We start from the raw sequence: 18,767 nt of genomic DNA, 5'->3' as shown, positions 1-18,767 counted from the left end.
TAAACTCTCATCAACATGTTAGATGTTCGTTTAAATAAATAGTATGAATAAAACGGTTTTACCGCGTTTATAATTTAAATTGCAAACTATTATATTGTAAAATTGATTATTAATATCTTTAGTACTTGATGTTATAGCGTGCCAGACTAGATACGGCTATTTCTACTGCGGCGGTCAATATGGTAACCGGTGACCGGCTCCTAACGCTATTTAAATGAATTCCTAAACGAACAGGAAATGAAATAAATATTTTCAAATATATTCAATTTTTATTTGCCTTAATTCAATTTTAACTCATATCAGAATAATGTTATGTTAACTTACATATGAGCAAATATTCATACACTCACATATCAGCAATCGTCCATCCATTCATATACGAATAATCACTCGTACTTTCACATGTGAACAATCACTCATACTTTCACATATGAACAACCACTCATACTTTCACATATGAACAATCACTGATCCTTTCACGTATGAACAATTACTAATTCATTCACATATGAACAATCACTAATCCATTCACATATGAACAATCACTAATCCATTCACATATGAACAATCACTGATTGTTTCACATACGAACAGTCACTCATCCATTCACATACGAACAATCAAATATATGCAAACACGTATCAATTACAAATTTTCACTCTAACCATATTAATAACGAGTCCTACTACGTACACTAATTTCCCTTGCAGTGTTCAACACCCCAACGCAGTGAAAATTAACATATACAGTCAGACACACTACAACTGTACTAAAAATGTAAACCATACATTATTCACTATCAACTAATTCATTAAAATTGTTATACATCATTATTTCTTTCATTTCTGCTTTTCATAATTAATTTCAGTGAAATGTAATTTATAAATTTAAGTAAATTTGTAGCGATGCTACCAATTGCAGTGATATCCAAGATGAATTGTCGATGACTTATAGTGAAAGTCAAGATATTAATGAAAGTGTTATTACAAATCGTTATAGATAACTGAAATATTGTAGATTATACTTACAATTCGAATCGTAGTTCGTCGAAAACGTCGGACCATCGTAATTTCGGTTCAATGACGATGTCTTCTCCTGTGCGTCCTTGAACCAAAAGGACCTGGTCCGGGTCCAGCCATCTTGGCGGTCCCTTGACTTTTGATGGTTGATCTACTTGCAAAAAAATTATATATTTAATTACATTTGCTTCGTATTACATTTTTGTAATCATTCATATGACTATAATCAATAATCTTTATATGACTGCAATCAATAATATTTCATAATACATAACATATTATAACACATTTTTAATTTTTATATATTTAATACATTTTTTTAATAATATATTTAGTAAATGTACTACTCCATTTCTTCATATGAGATGTTTCTTATAAGATGATAAAAATGTTACAAACATATAATTAATAAATATCACATTTTCTTCATATTTGTGCACATAATGGAATTATTTATTCATAGTGAAAACGTTATCGACATTTATTATTAGCGTCAGGTCCTCAATGACCCAGCCATAGATATATTCAGCTCCATAATTTATAGGTATTTTAACCATTACATTTCTGATTATTAATATTATATTTGTAAGAGTCATTCTTTTTATCATTATACCTTCATCATATTTATAAAAGTAACTATATATAAAATATCTCTATAATTGTATGATATATGAAGTACACATAATATTTTCATAATTGTATATGACTTATAATATTATTGTAATTGTAGGAACCAATAATTTACACCACTTGCAAAAAGTACTTATTTATAGACATCATAATGAGTTCTATTAAATGTACTTTTTCCACAATCACCAACATCCACATTTCTCCTAAATCACATCCTTTTACTTCAACACCCCACACTTTAATTCCAGATTACTCTTCCCACTTTCACACATACTCATCAAGAGTATCTTCAAATCCTTTCTGAAAGTTCATTAATTAATCGAGAGAAAAAAAACAAACGACAGAGGAGACTCCGTTCAGACGCCTTTCTGTCGCAACAGGGTAAAACCGTAGGCGGAAATTTATTATTTGCAAGGCTACCTGGTATTTCGTCGCTCACGTGCTCACCAAGATGGCCACAGAAGCACGGATGCAAAAGACCGCGGGCGTAAATATAGATACCTGTGCGGGAAGAAAGCTAACGGGAAGGGAAATCGCTTAAGAAAATAAAACGGGACACCGTATTCGTTCGGCGAAAAAACGCGCCGCGAAAATCCGCGCCGAATTCCGTACTCGTATCCCTCTGGCGTAGCGGTAAATAAATACGTTAAAAAATAAACATGGCTGAACGATCGTGTTTTCGACATGTGCCTCCACTAAAATCATCTCGAATCACCCTCGTTTAACCCCTTTCGATTTACCGGAAGTTCCATATTTGCAGAAGGTCTTCAGGGTGTTTGAATTATTCGGTTGGAGAATTTGCGATTGGAGAAGATGTAGATTCTAGAGTTTGAAGGATGTGGACTCTTCACGGTGTTTGAATGAACAGAAGGAGATTCAGGTTCAGGATTGAAACAAAATCATACCTGTTAAGGTCATCTCGTCAGACGATACGAAGACCGATCCTTCCTCGCATTGACATCACTCTGGTCGATGTTCGAGCTGGTTCGACCAGGAAGCGACCTGCACGTCCTTCCGGTCGCGGGTTGCGCGAGCTTCCGGCGACCTCCTCTTCAGGGTTGACCCGTGGCACAGCACACTCTGCGCCACGAAATCTGACGGCAGGAGGCCCTGCTCCGGTCTAAAATCGTCTCGACACGCCACTCTCGGCTTCGTCGTTTTAACGAAACACGCACATGCGCCGTTAACGTCGTTCCACGCCTCCCCTTTCCTCCCTTCCTTCTTTCTCTCTTTCTCCTCTTCTCCACACGCATATATTAACGCCTCCTCGCCCCGTGCGCCCGCTTTCTTTGGCCCGCTATCTATCCCTGATGTAACTTGGCGCATCGCTGTTTTTTATCTTTGAATAACTTTGTCCCTTGCTGCGATGCTTTCCTTCTTTATTATTTCGATACTTTCTTTCTTTATTGTTTACTGTTATTTTTTTTCTCGAGGTTAGGGTGATTCTGGGAGGTTCTTGTGCGATTTTGATTGAGGAAGTCTGAGGATTCTTGAAATTGTGTTGACTGGTAAACTTGTTGATTGATTTAGAAAACTATGTGGCGGTATGAATTGGCGGTGTGGATTGTCACGTTGATGTCACACGATTAGTATGATTTATCATAATGATATTGTTGAATGATAATTATGAGAATTATTAATATTGATGCTACATGTTGATTATCAATGTGCATTATCATATTGATACTGTGAAATGATGATTGTCAGTATGAATTATCATACTGTTATTATTAAATGTTAACTATCAATAGGAATTATTATATCGATGTAAATAAATGTTGAGTATCAACAGGAATTATTATATTGATATTATTAAATAATTCTTAATCATCTCTCAAGTTATAGTTATTCAGAATAATTTAATTATTTTAATTTCATATAGAATTTTATTAATTTTTGGTATAAGTATGAATGATTTAGTATATATTTTAATGATTTAAGTTTTGTTTGAGTTTTAATTATTAGTAGCAGAACCTATCTTAATCAGCACTATATTTTAAAATGTCTCTTACTATATTGCAGAAGTCCTTGAAATTGGCGATGTATCAAGTTGGTTATAAATCTTTTTCCTGACTGATATGAAGAGGGTCTTCTTATGAGGCAATATTAGAACATTACCATGGTATGTGAAATAAAATACGAAAATTGCAATATAACGAGAGTCTACTGTAATTCCCCAAGAGCTGTCTATCAATATAAATCTCAATGCCCCCATGAGTCAATATTATAAATATACGATGATATGTGAAATAAATATCGAAACGGCAATATAACGAGAGTCTAGTATAATTCCCCAAAAAGCTGTCTATCAATATAAATCTCAGTACCCCCACGAGTCAATATTAGAAAAGTACTATGTTATCTAAAATAAAGTACAAAAGTGGCAATATAAAGAGAGTCTACTGTAATTCCCCAAAATATTAAAACCATGAGTAAATATTAAAAAAGTGAGTCGATATTACTGAGTTATAGTCAATATTAAAACAGTATCATAGCGTGTGAAATAAAATACCAAAATGGCAATATTACAAGAGTCTACTGTAAAAGGCTATTAACATAAATTTGCAAATCGCTCAATCCACATCTCAAAACGGAGCAGGACAATAAAAAGTCGATTTGAAATTCAACAGTTATGTACACATTTATTACGCGTAAGAACATCCATAATAATAAATAAGAATAAATAATAATAACAATAATTTATAATAATATACCATTAAATATACTCTTAATATCCATTACACTATCTTTGGTACTCGTTTGTTGCTGAATGAAACAATTGGCTTCAGCAACATGGTTGCATTTTAATTTGCTTGACAAATTGCCACGATCGATTCGAGGTCAAAAATCCTCACCATCGAAGCTTCTTGGAGGACTATAGACTTGTCTAAATGTCGAGAATCTCTTCCACGTACAACATTCTTCAAGATCTCTTCGACATCTTCAACATCCCTTCGACATTTTCAAGATCTCTTCAAGATGACTTCATTCGCGTTCTTCTAGGAAGAACTTCTAAATTCATCAGAAAACCTTCGGAACGTCATTGCTTTCGTTTGGACCACCACCACCCGCCGGACACCCTCCCCCGAATCTCGTGTTGGATTCTTCTGTAAAGCAGCAGCGCGATGAAAGGAATCGCCAGGGTCTCCTTCTTGAAGAGATAAACGTAGACGGCTGCCAACAGTAGCGTAAGGTCAGTTACGTATCCAACCGTATTCCTAACATTATACTTCGCTTCGATCGCCAGACGTTCTTCATTTAATCTACTCTCCCGCCAGGCGACTTCAGGATAACTTCTCTCCGTGGACAACCCACGTCTGGAAGGACGATATTTCTTGCTTTCCAAAGTCCTCTGCAATCTCTCCTTCTTTAACTCAATAGGTGTCTCCGGTCTGTTTCTGTCCTTAGAGCTTGATCTGGACCGCGTTCTCGAGGAGGCCCTCTTCGTCCTCCGTCCTTCATCCACAGACGGTTCCCTAACGTATCGATGGTCCTCCGAGCCCGTCCTCGACGGAGGTCTCCTATCCTGCGAAGGAGCTCGGGCTCTCGTTTTCGACGAGGACCTCGAAGAAGCCCCTCGTTCTGTGGACACATTTCTGGATCTGGGAGCTGGGGACTCGTTTCTGGAAGGCGGTCTACTGATCCTCTTCTCCGCTTTCGTTTCTCGCGCAGGAGTGGTCCCTCGAGAACCAGCTCTTCTCTGTTGGCTAACCTTTTGTTCGCTCTTCTTCGCCGGCTGAACCTGGGTCTCCCTCCCTTTGTTATTCTTAGCTTGATCCTTCAAATGGCTCTCTGGTTCCTGACTCTCCGAGAAGGAAGACCTTCTGGAGCTAGCTACGCTGTCACCCAGCTTCCTTTCCTCCGAGCTCCTGTAATTATACTTGCTCGAGTGCTCCCTCACGATCTCCGTGTAGTGATTTACCACCGCCATTCGCGCCTCGATGTCCTCTTCGTCGACCTCCTCCTCAGACGCGTTGGACCTCATCTTCGCCTGAATCCTGCGGTTCTTCGCCGCCTCTCCTGCGGACAGCACGCTGTCCGTATCAGACTCCGACATCACGGGTGTCTTAATGGTCTCAACTTGCTGAACCTCTTCATCCTTATGTTGCTGTGGCTGCACAGGTTGCGGTGGGATCTTTCTGATGGGCTTCTCCGGAGGGATGGGTCTCCCAAAACTGTTCACAGGAATCGGTTCTTCCTTGGGTTTCTTTAGTATCGATTTAGGGACCACATTCGTAGGGGACAACGGTGGTGGGACTGTTCTGGTGGGGGTGGGTGGCGACACCTCTAAAATGGGGACTCTGTGTGGTGGAATGGGCGGGGGTTCCGGTTCGATGTGTAAGATTGGTCTTCCGGAAGGGTGATAGGTGTCCTCTTCCTCGAGCACCTGTCTAGCGAGAATCCTGGCCTTCAGCAGCTTCAGATCCTCGCTGTCCGCGCTGCTGACCTCCTCGGATGACTCCTCAGATGTCTCCACACTCTCTTCTTCCTCTTCTTCTTCCTGTTTCGCATCCTGAGCTGGCTCTGGAACCACCTCTTTCTCTTCATTGGTCGGCCAGGGTATCGATTTGTCGTTAAGCTCCTCCACCAAAGGCACGTTGGCGTCGTGCCATCTGCGCAGCTGCGTCGCCGAGTCCTCCTCTTTGTCCAACCCCCAAGGAGCCGCTGGCTCCACATCGCCCGGTATGTTCGGATCAGACCTCGCTTCGATATCAGTCAACGGACTTTGAAGCTTCAGAGGTACTTTCAGAGTGTCGGCCTGGCTCTCGCTGGACCTCCTGCGATTCTTCTTCGGCTGCCAACCGATCAGATTCGGAGGAATCACTGCAGGGTTCGATAGTCTTCTTCGGATGGACGATAGTCGGTCTTGGTTATCGATTTCGTCGCCTTCTGTTGGTTCCACGGTTGTTGCCAACTCTCCTGTTTTTCTTTCGATCTGCGTTTTCCTTTTGGCTACCTCTGAGGCCTCTTCGGCGGCTACGGCCTTGTAGAAACGCTCCATGGCTCGTTCGTGGAGAAGCTCTGTTGAACTGACCGCTTCACGAAGGGTCTCCACCACTTGGTGCTCGGCGCTGAACAGTTCAGGGAGGGATAAGGACATGGGAGGTGGTATGAGGTCCTCCATGTCTTCTGGCTCCTCTGGGGCTGGTCTGGCATCTGCAAGATTTGTGTATTATTTTGATAGGTGTACCTTGGTATTAGATGTTGATGAATATGCAAGATTTTTTAGTTATAATTGTGTGGACATGTTCAACCTTCACTTGTTACGTTAAGTGTGATGTGATCAAGTATATGACATCTGAAGTGAAATCAGAGGATGTTGATTAGATGTAACATGCAAGGTTTTTAGTTAGAACTGTATGATCATTTTTAAGCATCAGTTGTTATGTCAGGTATTATGAGATCAAGTATATGACATCTTGAAGTGAAATCAGAGAATGTTGATTAGATGTTGATTAGATGTAACATGCAAGGTTTTTAGTTAGAACTGTATGATCAATTTTAACCTTCATATGTTATGTCAGGTAATATGTGACCAAGTGTATGATACCTTGAAGTGAAGTTAGAGAACAAAAGTTGGTTTGTGGGTAGCTTTGTGAATACTAAAGAAAATGCAAATTGTTCATTCCAGATTTGCGTGAACGTATCTAACATTTGTTAGAGTAGGTATAATACACTATGACATCTGAAGGTCTATGACACCTGAAGTGAAGTTAGAAAACAAGACATGAGATAGCAGTTTCATATTTCTTCCAATGAGATCCACATCAGTCATAGTGAAACTAAAATGACATCACAAATTTATGAATGCTAAACATGATATGTAGTTTTAGCTTCAAACAAGGACATGACCTGTAGCACACAGCCTAGTAGTACCTAACCACGTAGCCTAACCCAATCATAATTTCCTATAAATTAAGAAGTGACCTACTACCAAAAATAAAGAGGATCAAATAGACCTAATCTTACCCGAGTTCTTCCGTCTGCCATCAATGTCCCTAAACTTCTTCTCCTGATCCTGATCCTCCGGATACAGCACTAACATAAACTCCGAGCTTCCATGAAGCGCACTCTCGTCATCTTCTCTAGGAGTGGTAGGTGAACCAGGTTTATCAAGGTCCAACGAATTATTCTTGATAAGCGGTGGTTCTGGTTCGTCAACGGTAGTCTGCTGCTTCTTCAGGACCAAATGCATGGACGGTCTAAGACGCGAGGTCGCTACAGGACTCTCCTCTTCTCGCTGTTCTTGAATCTGAGGCATCGACAGCGGAGACATGCTGCGTTCTCTTGGTATGGAAACAGACCTTGATCGCGACTCCCTGTAGACTGAACGTCGTGTCTCCTCCGTTTGTGGTGGTGAAACTGTCACTGTTGTGGGTGGTTTGGTTGCTGGACTCTCCTTGTTTTGGTTCAAACTCTGGTTTTAATAGAATGATTGTAAGAGTATTATCAGTTTGATTTTAAGTTTGAAGGGCAGTCTATTAGCTTTGGGGAGCAGTCTATTAACTTTGAAGAGCAGTTTATTCATTTTGAGGAGCAGTCTATTAACTTTGAGGAGCAGTCTATTAACCTTAAAAAGCAGTAATTACAATTTGAATGCAACTCTTTGACTTAGGATCAACAGTATCTGACTTAGGATAAACTTAAAGACTACATATGAAACACATCTCAAAATGTAAATAAGAATACATGTCGATCAGTTAGAAATGTGTGTCCAAGATTTCACTGTCATAATGTCATTAAATTTCACTGTCATAAATCAGTTAACTATTATCCTAATTTACCTGATTAACAGGTGCATTAACAGCACGATCCGAGTGATTCTCAACCCGGTCATGCCTCGAAGTGGAATGATCCTTCGATCTAGCCGGAGGAACAGGTGGTTCTGACTTGTCCATAGTGTCCAATGCAAAAGTGACTCTACTATCTGCCCTAGATGGTCTTCCCGAGAGTCTCTGAGCAGATGCTGACCGACTCGGACCGAAACGCATGTCATCGTCCTCGTCTCGAACTCGAGACTCTTCCCTCGTTAAACTTCTGGTCCTCTGAGCGGGAACGGCGAAACTCACTTCACGCTTCTCCCGTGATCTGATTTCTCTGTGGCTCTGCGATTTTCCGCTCAATGATGGCGTCATTATGCTGCACATTCGAGAGACTGGGTTTAAGTTATGGACACTTGGTACTCAAGTTCTGTTTCTAGTATTTCAATTAATATTTTGTGGTCTTCATGATGTTCATAAAACGTGCAAGGTTAAAGTAGGATTTGTTAAATAAATTTTGTTCGTTTATTACTATTTTGTGGTCAGAGTGGATGTTGATGAAATGTGCAAGGTGGACAGTGGTTTAAGTGGACACTGTAGCTAAACATTTCTGATGCTTTAGCCATCATCATATGATATATATTTAGTCATTTAATGAATAAGCAAGGTTAATATGGATGTTGTAAGTTAAATTTCATTTCTGGTCCTTTGACCGCCATTTTGTTATAAACCTACTTGGACTCTTGAGTAGAACTTATTCTTAAAAACGAGCAAAAATACCTTGTTGTCATCTTTGTAGCCAAATGACATAGTAGAAAACTAATAAAAAAACCAAACTACTGTACTAACAAAGTATAACATACAGTAATAATATAGTAAAAAAAATGAAAGTTATGAATGAGCAAGGTAACCATATTTAATAACAAAATGGTTATACTTTGCTAAAAACAGAATTCTATTCTTTCTTTTGGACATGTAGCTATTTTGGACCACATTTTGGACATGTAGCTATTTCGGACCACATTTTGTCATGTCTCATGTATCTACTCACACAGATAACATCAAGCTATAACCTAATTACAAAATAAAACACACCCCCTCTTTAAATCTGGAATGAAGATTACGTCGCTCTCCTCGCTAGGTTCGCTCACACCATACGGATTCTCAGCTTTGACTCGAAACTTGTATTCTGATCCCTCGATTAACTCCGACAGCGTCGCTTTGGTCTGTCTACTCGTGGTTGCCTTCAGCCACACGTCCCAGCCAATCTACGACACAATTTCTGATCGTCAATCACAAGAATGAAGAAGAATGAAAAAATAACAATTTTACCACTTACCCTGTAATACTCGACGATATATGTGCCAATCTTGCAACCACCGTCGTCTTCGGGCTCCTTCCATGATAGGGACACTGTTCTGCCTAGGGTCATGGTGACCATGGCTTTTCCTGGTGCTGCTGGTCGATCTGCAAATTAGGGTTTATTTAAGGTTTATCTACAGGGTTCATCTGATGACGCTTTTAGATACTGTAAGATATTTTTTGGAGGATGATATAAATGTGGAGTTAGAGTCTTTAGGTGGATTTAGAGGTGCTAGGTGGATTTAGAGTCGTTAGGTGAATTTAGAGTTGTTAGGTCGATTTGGAGTCGTTAGGTGGATTTACAGTTTTGTTTTTGAGTGACTACTGACTTCTCAAAAATTGTTAGAAGAACTACTTGCAATGAGAGACACATTAAATCACAAGTTGGTCCAAATGCATATAATCCATAAGTAGATTAAAATTCATCCAATTTTGTCTAAGCAACAATTCACTTCAAACTAATACATTAAATGGTTCACCTAGGATTCACCTAAAATTTCCAACAAAGATTTTCTAGATTTCTATACAGTAACGGATATGCACGACAACCTGAATTTTTTATAATATAACAGCGAATATCCACCGCCCCTACAAAGCAGTATCGCCTGCCAAAATCAATGAAAGAGTGAAACAAATATCGACGAACTAAATTTGATTATAACCTGTAACAGTGACCAGAAACGAGGAAGTGTCTTCGCCAAGTTTATTTACAGCTTTCACGGTGTATTCTCCTCGGTCTGCGCGTTTGGCATCAGGGATCTTCAGAATCGATTCACCGTCCATCGTCTCGAAAATGTGCCTCTCGTCATGGGAGATCGTCTCTCCGTCATGGTACCAAATAACGGAAGGCGGTGGTCTTCCAGCTAGGGATACCTTCAGCCTAATTGTTTCGTCTTGCTCGAAAAGGAGGCCGTCTTCGTATTGGCGTGGAAGTCGAATTTTTGGAGGAGCTATTTTTCAAATCATTAATAATTATTATATATTAACTATTTTTAAAAATGAATGTTATTAAGAATTATTCTTAACAATTAACTTATTCAGAATTATTTTTAACCATTAACTTATTCAGAATTATTCTTAACAATTGACTTATTAAGAATTGTTCTTAACAGTTAACTTGTTAAGAATTATTTTTAACAATTAACTTCTTCAGAATTATTTTTAACCATTAACTTATTCAGTATTATTCTTAACGATTGACTCATTAAGAATTGTTCTTAACAACAGACTCATTAAGAATTATTCTTAACAATTGACTTATTAAGAATTGTTCTTAACAATTGACTTATTAAGAATTATTCTTAACAATTAACTTATTCAGAATTATTTTTAACCATTAACTTATTCAGAATTATTCTTAACGATTGACTTATTAAGAATTGTTCTTAACAATTGACTTATTAAGAATTATTCTTAACAATTGACTTATTAAGAATTATTTTTAACAATTAACTTCTTCAGAATTATTTTTAACCATTAACTTATTCAGAATTATTCTTAACGATTGACTTATTAAGAATTGTTCTTAACAATTGACTTATTAAGAATTATTCTTAACAATTGACTTATTAAGAATTATTTTTAACAATTAACTTCTTCAGAATTATTTTTAACCATTAACTTATTCAGAATTATTCTTAACGATTGACTTATTAAGAATTGTTTTTAACAATTGACTCCTTAAGAATTGTTTTTAACAATTGACTTATTAAGAATTATTCTTAACAATTAACTTATTCAGAATTATTTTTAACCATTAACTTATTCAGAATTATTTTTAACGATTGATTCATTAAGAATTGTTCTTAACGATTGACTCATTAAGAATTGTTCTTAACAATTGACTCATTAAGAATTGTTCTCAACAATTGACTTATTAAGAATTATTCTTAACAATTAACTCAATAGCAATTACTCTTAACAATTAACTTAATAAACAATTATTTTTAAAGAGATATTTTTAACCTACAAAGTTAAGTTTTTTGACAAGGAATATAAGAATTTTTATTTGTTTAACAAACCTTCTAAGACCAGTCTGGCTTTGGTGCTGGAGTGACCAGCTCTGTTAGTTGCGGTGCACTTTATTTCGCCCTCGTCGTTTAGCGCCGTTTGATGGATCAACAGAACACTTCTACCACTATCTGTGATGATTCTTGTCCTCCTGCTGCTGAAGATCTCGAAGCCATCTTTGAACCACGAGATCTTCGGTAATGGCGACCCAGTGAACCGTACCACGAATTCTGCCTGCAATCAGAATTATAATAAAATTATTTCAGAATGTTAAACTACATCATATACAATATGATGAAGAAGAAAAATTTCATAATTTTAGTATCAGTCGATGACGTTAGAAATTGAGTATCAATCAACAAAGTTAAAAATTTAGTATCAAATTTTGAACAAAGTTAAAAATTCAGTATCAGTCAATAATGTTAAATAATGTTAAAACAATGATGTTAAAAGTGAAAATAATGAAAAATTAAAAATAAAAAGTTAAAAATTAAAAGTAAAAATAATGAAAAATTAAAAATAAAAAATTAAAAGTGAAAATAATGAAAAATTAAAAATTAAAAGTGAAAATAATGAAAAATTAAAAATAAAAAATTAAAAGTGAAAATAATGAAAAATTAAAAATGAAAAATGACAATAATGTTAAAATGAATGAGATATTAATGAAATAAAAATGAAATAAAAAAAGAAGACCTGCTCATTTTCCAAAACAACCGTGTCCTTGAGTTCCAAGTCAAAATACGGAGCCGAAGAGGCGGACCTCTGCAAGGTCACCGTCAGAGCATCGGAGATCTCACTGGGTCGAGAAAGACCCACGACGTTCTGAGCCCTGACCCTGAACTGGTAGCGCCATCCTGGTTCGAGGCCGCTCAAGGTCAGTTCCGGGAAGGTGCATAGTGTTGGTGTGCTGCGAACCCAGTGTTGTGAACCGAGTCTTCGATGTTCAACGAGGTAGCCGACAATGGCCGAGCCACCGTTACTCGGTGACCTCTCCCAACGAATGGCGACCACATCTGGCTGAGACTCGTCCGCCCCTGGTATGAGAATTGGCTTTCCTGGAGGAGCTGGAAGTCCTGGAATTTTTAGGTTGAAAAATAATCTTGATTATTTTGAAATTTGTGGTGTTTATGTGTGAGTTCATATATGAAGGTTTCTTTGAATAAGGATGTGCAAAGTCTGTGTTCTTAAATTCTTCAAAAATTATTTGTTTAAACTAACTAAGTAACTGACTAACTAACTAACTAGCTAACTGGCTAACTAACTAACTAATTAACTAACTAACTAACTAACTAACTAATTAACTAACTAACTAGCTAACTAACTAACTAACTAACTAACTAACTAACTAACCTTTATGTATGAGTTCATATATGGATGTTTCATAGAATAAGGATATGGTCTATGTCCTTAAATTCTTCCCAAATTATTTTGTTAAACTAACTAACTAACTAAAAAAGCTAATTAGCTAATTAACTAACCAACCAAATCCCTACATGTCCATATCGGTGAATCCCTAAATAAGGTCCTAAATTGAAGGCCTTAAATTCTGTGGTTACTAAACACTTCTATCCTCTAATTCATATGTCCTCAATTATTAGTTCAAATGGCTAGATAACCAGATTAGCAAACCCCAAATTCTATGATCACTAAATACTTACATCCCCAAATTCATATGTTCCTTAGTTATTACTTCATCAAATGGCCAGATGACCATATCAACATATTCTAAATTCGAAGTCCCCAAATTCTATGATCACCAAATATTTACATCCCCAAATTCACATATCCCCTAATTATTACTTCACCAAATTCCTACATAAGCCTATCAGTATATCCCAAAATCTCACAGTCCCCAAATCTGAAGTTCTTCCAATACCTACGTCCCCAAATTTGCATGTCCCGTAATTATTACTTGACCAAATCACTACATGAGCCTATCAGTATATTCCAAAATCTCACAGTCCCTGAATTCCATGATCCCCAAATACTCACATCCTCAAATTCACATGTCCCCTAATTATTACTTCACCAAATCCCTACATAAGCCTATCAATACATCCCAAAATCTCACGATCCCCAAATCTAAAGTTCTTCCAATACCTACATCCCCAAATTCGTAGCTCACCAAATCCCTATATGACCCTATTAGTATATTCCAAAACCTTACAGTCCCCAAATCTCAAGTTCTTCCACTACCTACATCACCATTTGGTGATTGAGCTACGAATTTTCGTAGCTCACCAAATACCTAAATACCCATACCTACATCCTCCAATCTGAACGCCCCTAATTTTCATTACCAATAGCACCAATGGCACTCCCATAATACATATGTGCCCAAATTACAATTGTGCTTGCAATTATTATTATGTGAGGGTGGACTAATATTACACATAAGTGAATGAATTATTATCATACATAACTGAATGAATTATTACATCCATATGAATGTACTACTACTACATATCATAATGCATCAATTATTCCACACGAGACGCACGAAACCTAAGAAAAGCGTCAAAGTCTACCGCCCGATTTTCATTAAAGAAGGCACGACGAAGTCCAATTTTAACGCCTCCGAAGAGAAACAATGGCCGGTATATTACATGTATTTTAGCCCGACGATGTCACGACGCTCAGACGGCGAATATAAAGGAGCACGCTAGTTAATAAGTTCACGGAAAGCTCGCACGTGCCAGAACGTTGCTCACGCACACATGTGTAGAAAGAAACTTGTGTGGAAGACACGAAGATGTTTAACACAGGTCCGCAGGTGGCGCTCCCAAAATAAAATTTGAAACGTTTGGCAACCGGTGGGGCCATTGCTGTGCTGTCCTCAGGGTAGGAAAACTATGCGAGACTCTGAACCGACATCGGATACCGGTTCGATACTCTTGTACAGCATACCTATCGTTTCAAGATCGATTTCTTTTTCATACGTTGCTTTGTTATGAAAAAAGGAGAGGATGAATTCATGAGGAGATTCATTGAGATTATTTGAGGAGAGATTCATTTTGAAATTGGTTCTATAGTTTTCATTTTTATCACGTGTTGTATGAGTCAGTGGTAGATTAGTGGACAGACAGTGGAAACTGAGAAGAAATGAAGAAGTTAGTTGGAATGCAGTGAACTTTAATTTTTATGCCTGAAATTTATGTTAAAATTTAGTATTAGAATTGTTACATGTGAGGAAAGATTTGATGTGAACATGCAAATTAATTCTTCATTTCTTCAATATGAGAAGAGAAGATTTCTTCTCACATGAGGAGAGATTTGTTCTGAAATGTGGTGAAACTCTTCAATTTTTCACTTTTATGATATTTAGCATCAGCTGCATAATTGATAGGTTATATGAAGGAAGATGAAGAGTTTAATACAGGACTATCACAAATTAATTTTTCATTTCTACAATATGGTAGCTCACGATATGAGAAGAGATTGGTTCTCAAATGTGGTGAAATTCTTCAATTTTTCATTTTTATGACATTTAATATTAGCTACATCATTGGTAGATGATGTGAAGGAAGATGGAGAATTTAACATAGGACTATCACATATTAATTTTTCATTTCTTCAATATGGTAACTCACGATATGAGAAGAGATTTTTTCTGAAATGTGGTGAAACTCTTCAATTTTTTATTTTTATAATATTTAGTATTAGTTGCATTATTGATAGATTATATGAAGGGTGATGAAGAGTTCAATACAGGGTTATCACAAATTAATTTTTCATTTCTTCAGTGTAGTGAATCATTGCTAGCCTACGACGTGAGGAGAGATGCAATTTGCTTCAGAATTTGGTGAATCTTACCAATTTTTATTTTTCCTCATCATACTTAGAATTACATTAGTAGCTTATGATGTGGAAGAAAACAACTTGCCCCAAAAAATAGTCAATCTGCATAATTAAAAATTTTAATAAAATTGAATATGCAAAGTGTCCCATGTGATAGAAAATATGAAGAATGTCTCAACATCTCAGTATCTGGTTAATTAAATATTTGTTACTATTAAAATTATGAAGTTTTTATAATTACCAAAATGTCTAACTATAAATTAACGAGAACATGTACTTTACCCGAAAGAATAAAGAATGTCTAAAGAAAAGTTCGACCATAAACATGTTTCCACCTCACACTCCGCGTCCATCGCCAGACCCAATCAGCAACTAAAACAAACACCCTCGATCCGCCAGTTAATTTTGGCCAACTGATACGATGATAAATAAATAAAGTCCGCAGATAAACCCCCACGATCCTGCAAATTTTCACCAAAGCAAAAGTTCAACAAACCATAATCCTCCCTCTACTAATTGTCCCCCGTGCATAACCGATCAGTCAAACGTTGCGTGAGCTTGACAGATCCGTAAAGCGGTCTAATTTTAGCCATCATCCCACTATCGAAGCAAGCCAATCGAAAGAGGAGCCGAACAGTTACCGGAAACCACCGAATCCCACGCCGGACATATACCTAACGGAGGATCCTGAAGAACGGGGAAAACGGTAGAAAACCATCGATGCAAACATATGTAGATCAAGATGGCGATCGGTTAAGATGGCTAAGATCATCCCCGATGAGGGCGATGAACGACGATGCGAATTAAGGTGAAGGTATTGGTGTACCTGATCCCTCCCAACGTGGTCTCCTGTTGGTACCACCGACTTGCAGGCTCTTCGAGTAGTGGCTCTTCGCGGTGGCGTTGCCCATGGCCGTTCCTCCTCTTCCTCTTCCACGTCGAGCCTAGCTCGACGATCACACCGTCCCTGGCCAGTTTTCCGCTCGTTGCTGCACCACGAACAGCCGAAACACCGTCATCGATCGCCGCTGCGAGATCGATCGACCGCGAACAAGCTACGCCTCGGACTGTCTTCGGCAAAGAGCGACGAGGACGATGAAGAGAGAAAGAGAATTCGGCTCGATATAGCACGAGGCTCGTCGGTGCTGCACTGGCGGATCTCTTCGTGGCCGACGACCGTAGCGACGCCAGCCTCTTCGGGCTTCCTCTTCAGGCTATCTTCGTCCCGCCCTGTGGTTTCTTTCTTGCCCCTCAGTCTTTCTGAAATCATCCGCGTTTCTCGAGCATGTGCCTCGTACGTTGTTGATCACAGCTCACCGAGATACGCGACGATCATCTTCTTGAGTTACGTAATCTTCGATGCCGCGGGATTGGACTTTGCTGACACCTGGTGACTCGGCGGGACCGATGATTGATGGGAGAGTGAGGGGTCTGTGGGATTGCAAGTTTGAGATTGGATAGGGAATGGTTAGTTGGTTTATGGAAATTGGTTTCTTTCCGGGGATTTTTGAGAAGATTGAGATTTGGGAATTTAGGGATATAGGCATTTGGAGAGTAGGGAATTTGGAAATTTGAGGATTTGAGGATTTGAGGATTTGAGGATTTGAGGATTTGAAGATTTGGGGATTTGGGGATTTGGGGATTTGAGGATTTGGGAATTTGGAGATTTGGGAATTTAGGGATACAGGGATTTGGAGATTTGGGGATTTAGGGATACAGGGATTTGGAGAGTAGGGGATTTGGAGAGTAGGGGATTTGGAGAGTAGGGGATTTGGAGAGTAGGGGATTTGGAGAGTAGGGGATTTGGAGATTTGGGGATTTGGAGATTTGGGGATTTAGGGATACAGGGATTTGGAGAGTAGGGGATTTGGAAATTTGGGGATTTGGAGATTTGGGGATTTGTAGATTTGGAGATTTGGGAATTTGGGAATTTGGGATTTTGAAGATTTGAGGATTTGGAGATTTGGGAATTTGAAAATTTGGGAATTTGGAGATTTGGAAATTTACAAATTTTATAATTTAGCTTACTATAGCCTATTACGTCCCTAGGTCCCTAGATCCCTAGATCCCTATATATTCCTATTTCCCTAGATCCCTAGATCCATAAATCCCTAGATTCCTGGATCACTATATCCCTAGATCCCTAGATCCTTAGATCCCTATATATTCCTATTTCCCTAGATCCCTAGATCCCTAGATCCCTATATCCCTACATCCCTATATATTCCTATTTTCCTAGATCTCTAAATCCATAAATCCCTAGATCTTTAGATCTTTAGATCCCTAGATACCTATATTCCAATATAATTCCTATTTCCCTATATTCCTAGATCCATACATCCCTATCCTATATCCCTATATCCCTACATTTCCATATGTTCCTATTTCCATATCACTATTACCTTCAAATTACCATAATTTCCTCTATTCATCTCTTCCATATTGTACCACATTTAGAATATCGGTCACCACAAGACCCCGTACTATTTAACTTGTTAAACATTCCTCCCACATTTTCCCCAGAAATCCATCTAAATGCATCTTAGAACCGTACCTCAAACAAATATATACAGCTTGAATCACGACTGTTCAGTTCACGAACTTGAATTTCCGCTGACGTAAAGAGGTGAACGCGTTCGTGACGTCAGTGTCCGATATTCCTGCGCTCGGATTTAACTCGCAGTTTACTGCTCTGCACCCTCGTTTCTCGTTTCTTTCGATACTCCCACTGGAATGTATCATATGCTTATATTTACAGAGGCACACCTTACTTTTCATGGCGTTTGGTCAACGCCGGTCACCGACCTTGTGCTCGCGCGTGCCACGCAACCAATAAACTCCTTTAACATATTGTGTTGATCGTTAAAAAGCTTTCGATCGAGAGAAACTGTGCTGGACGATATGCTAGAACGAACATAATCGATTCTAGATCCTCGTTCGTTATTGCTGTGGTGAAATATTGCTTGATGATTAGGGTGACACGTTTAATGGTTGCGTGAACAGGTCACATGCTTGCTTTAGTTTATTTTATATTAAAGAATGGTTATTTTCATTTTATGATATGAATGGTATACTTGAATAATACAGTTGAATAATATACTTGAATATTGTACTGGAATAATATACTTCAATAATATACTTCCATGATATGCTTCAATTATATACTTAAATAACATACTTCAATAAT

At 38.1% G+C, this 18,767-nt stretch overlaps 2 protein-coding genes across 5 annotated transcripts in view; both read right to left on the bottom strand.

Annotated features, from left to right (window-relative positions):
• LOC100882703 (uncharacterized) overlaps positions 1-2,756 on the bottom strand; it is a 96,126-nt gene extending 93,370 nt beyond the window's left edge. For 2 of the 3 annotated variants that reach the window (XM_076529764.1, XM_076529766.1), the window contains exons 1-2: positions 2,555-2,754; positions 1,029-1,170 (exon numbers count right to left, since the gene is read on the bottom strand). In XM_076529764.1, the coding sequence (XP_076385879.1) occupies positions 1,029-1,170; positions 2,555-2,567 (155 nt within the window). In that variant the 5' untranslated portion in view covers positions 2,568-2,754. Of the gene's footprint in view, positions 1-1,028; positions 1,171-2,554 lie in introns of all 3 variants that reach the window. The other variant, XM_076529767.1, reaches the window with a different exon arrangement.
• Positions 2,757-4,271: 1,515 nt separating this feature from the next.
• Positions 4,272-17,221, bottom strand: LOC105662898 (myomesin and myosin binding protein). 2 transcript variants are annotated; one of them, XM_012288677.2, is made up of 10 exons: positions 16,898-17,221; positions 16,407-16,840; positions 12,476-12,855; positions 11,794-12,016; positions 10,435-10,722; positions 9,750-9,877; positions 9,506-9,678; positions 8,435-8,789; positions 7,620-8,067; positions 4,272-6,806 (listed from the first exon to the last, which is right to left on the bottom strand). In XM_012288677.2, the coding sequence occupies exons 2-10, from the start codon at positions 16,489-16,491 to the stop codon at positions 4,690-4,692; spliced, it is 4,197 nt and encodes a 1,398-aa protein (XP_012144067.2). In that variant the 5' UTR covers positions 16,492-16,840; positions 16,898-17,221; the 3' UTR covers positions 4,272-4,689. The 2 variants fall into 2 exon arrangements, with proteins under 2 accessions (XP_012144067.2, XP_012144066.2); XM_012288676.2 differs by having other exon boundaries at positions 16,407-17,221.
• Between the last annotated feature and the right edge of the window lie 1,546 nt (positions 17,222-18,767).

Source organism: Megachile rotundata, chromosome 3, assembly GCF_050947335.1.
Source record: "Megachile rotundata isolate GNS110a chromosome 3, iyMegRotu1, whole genome shotgun sequence".
NCBI lineage: Eukaryota > Metazoa > Arthropoda > Insecta > Hymenoptera > Megachilidae > Megachile > Megachile rotundata.
This window is presented reverse-complemented; position numbering and strand designations above follow the sequence as displayed.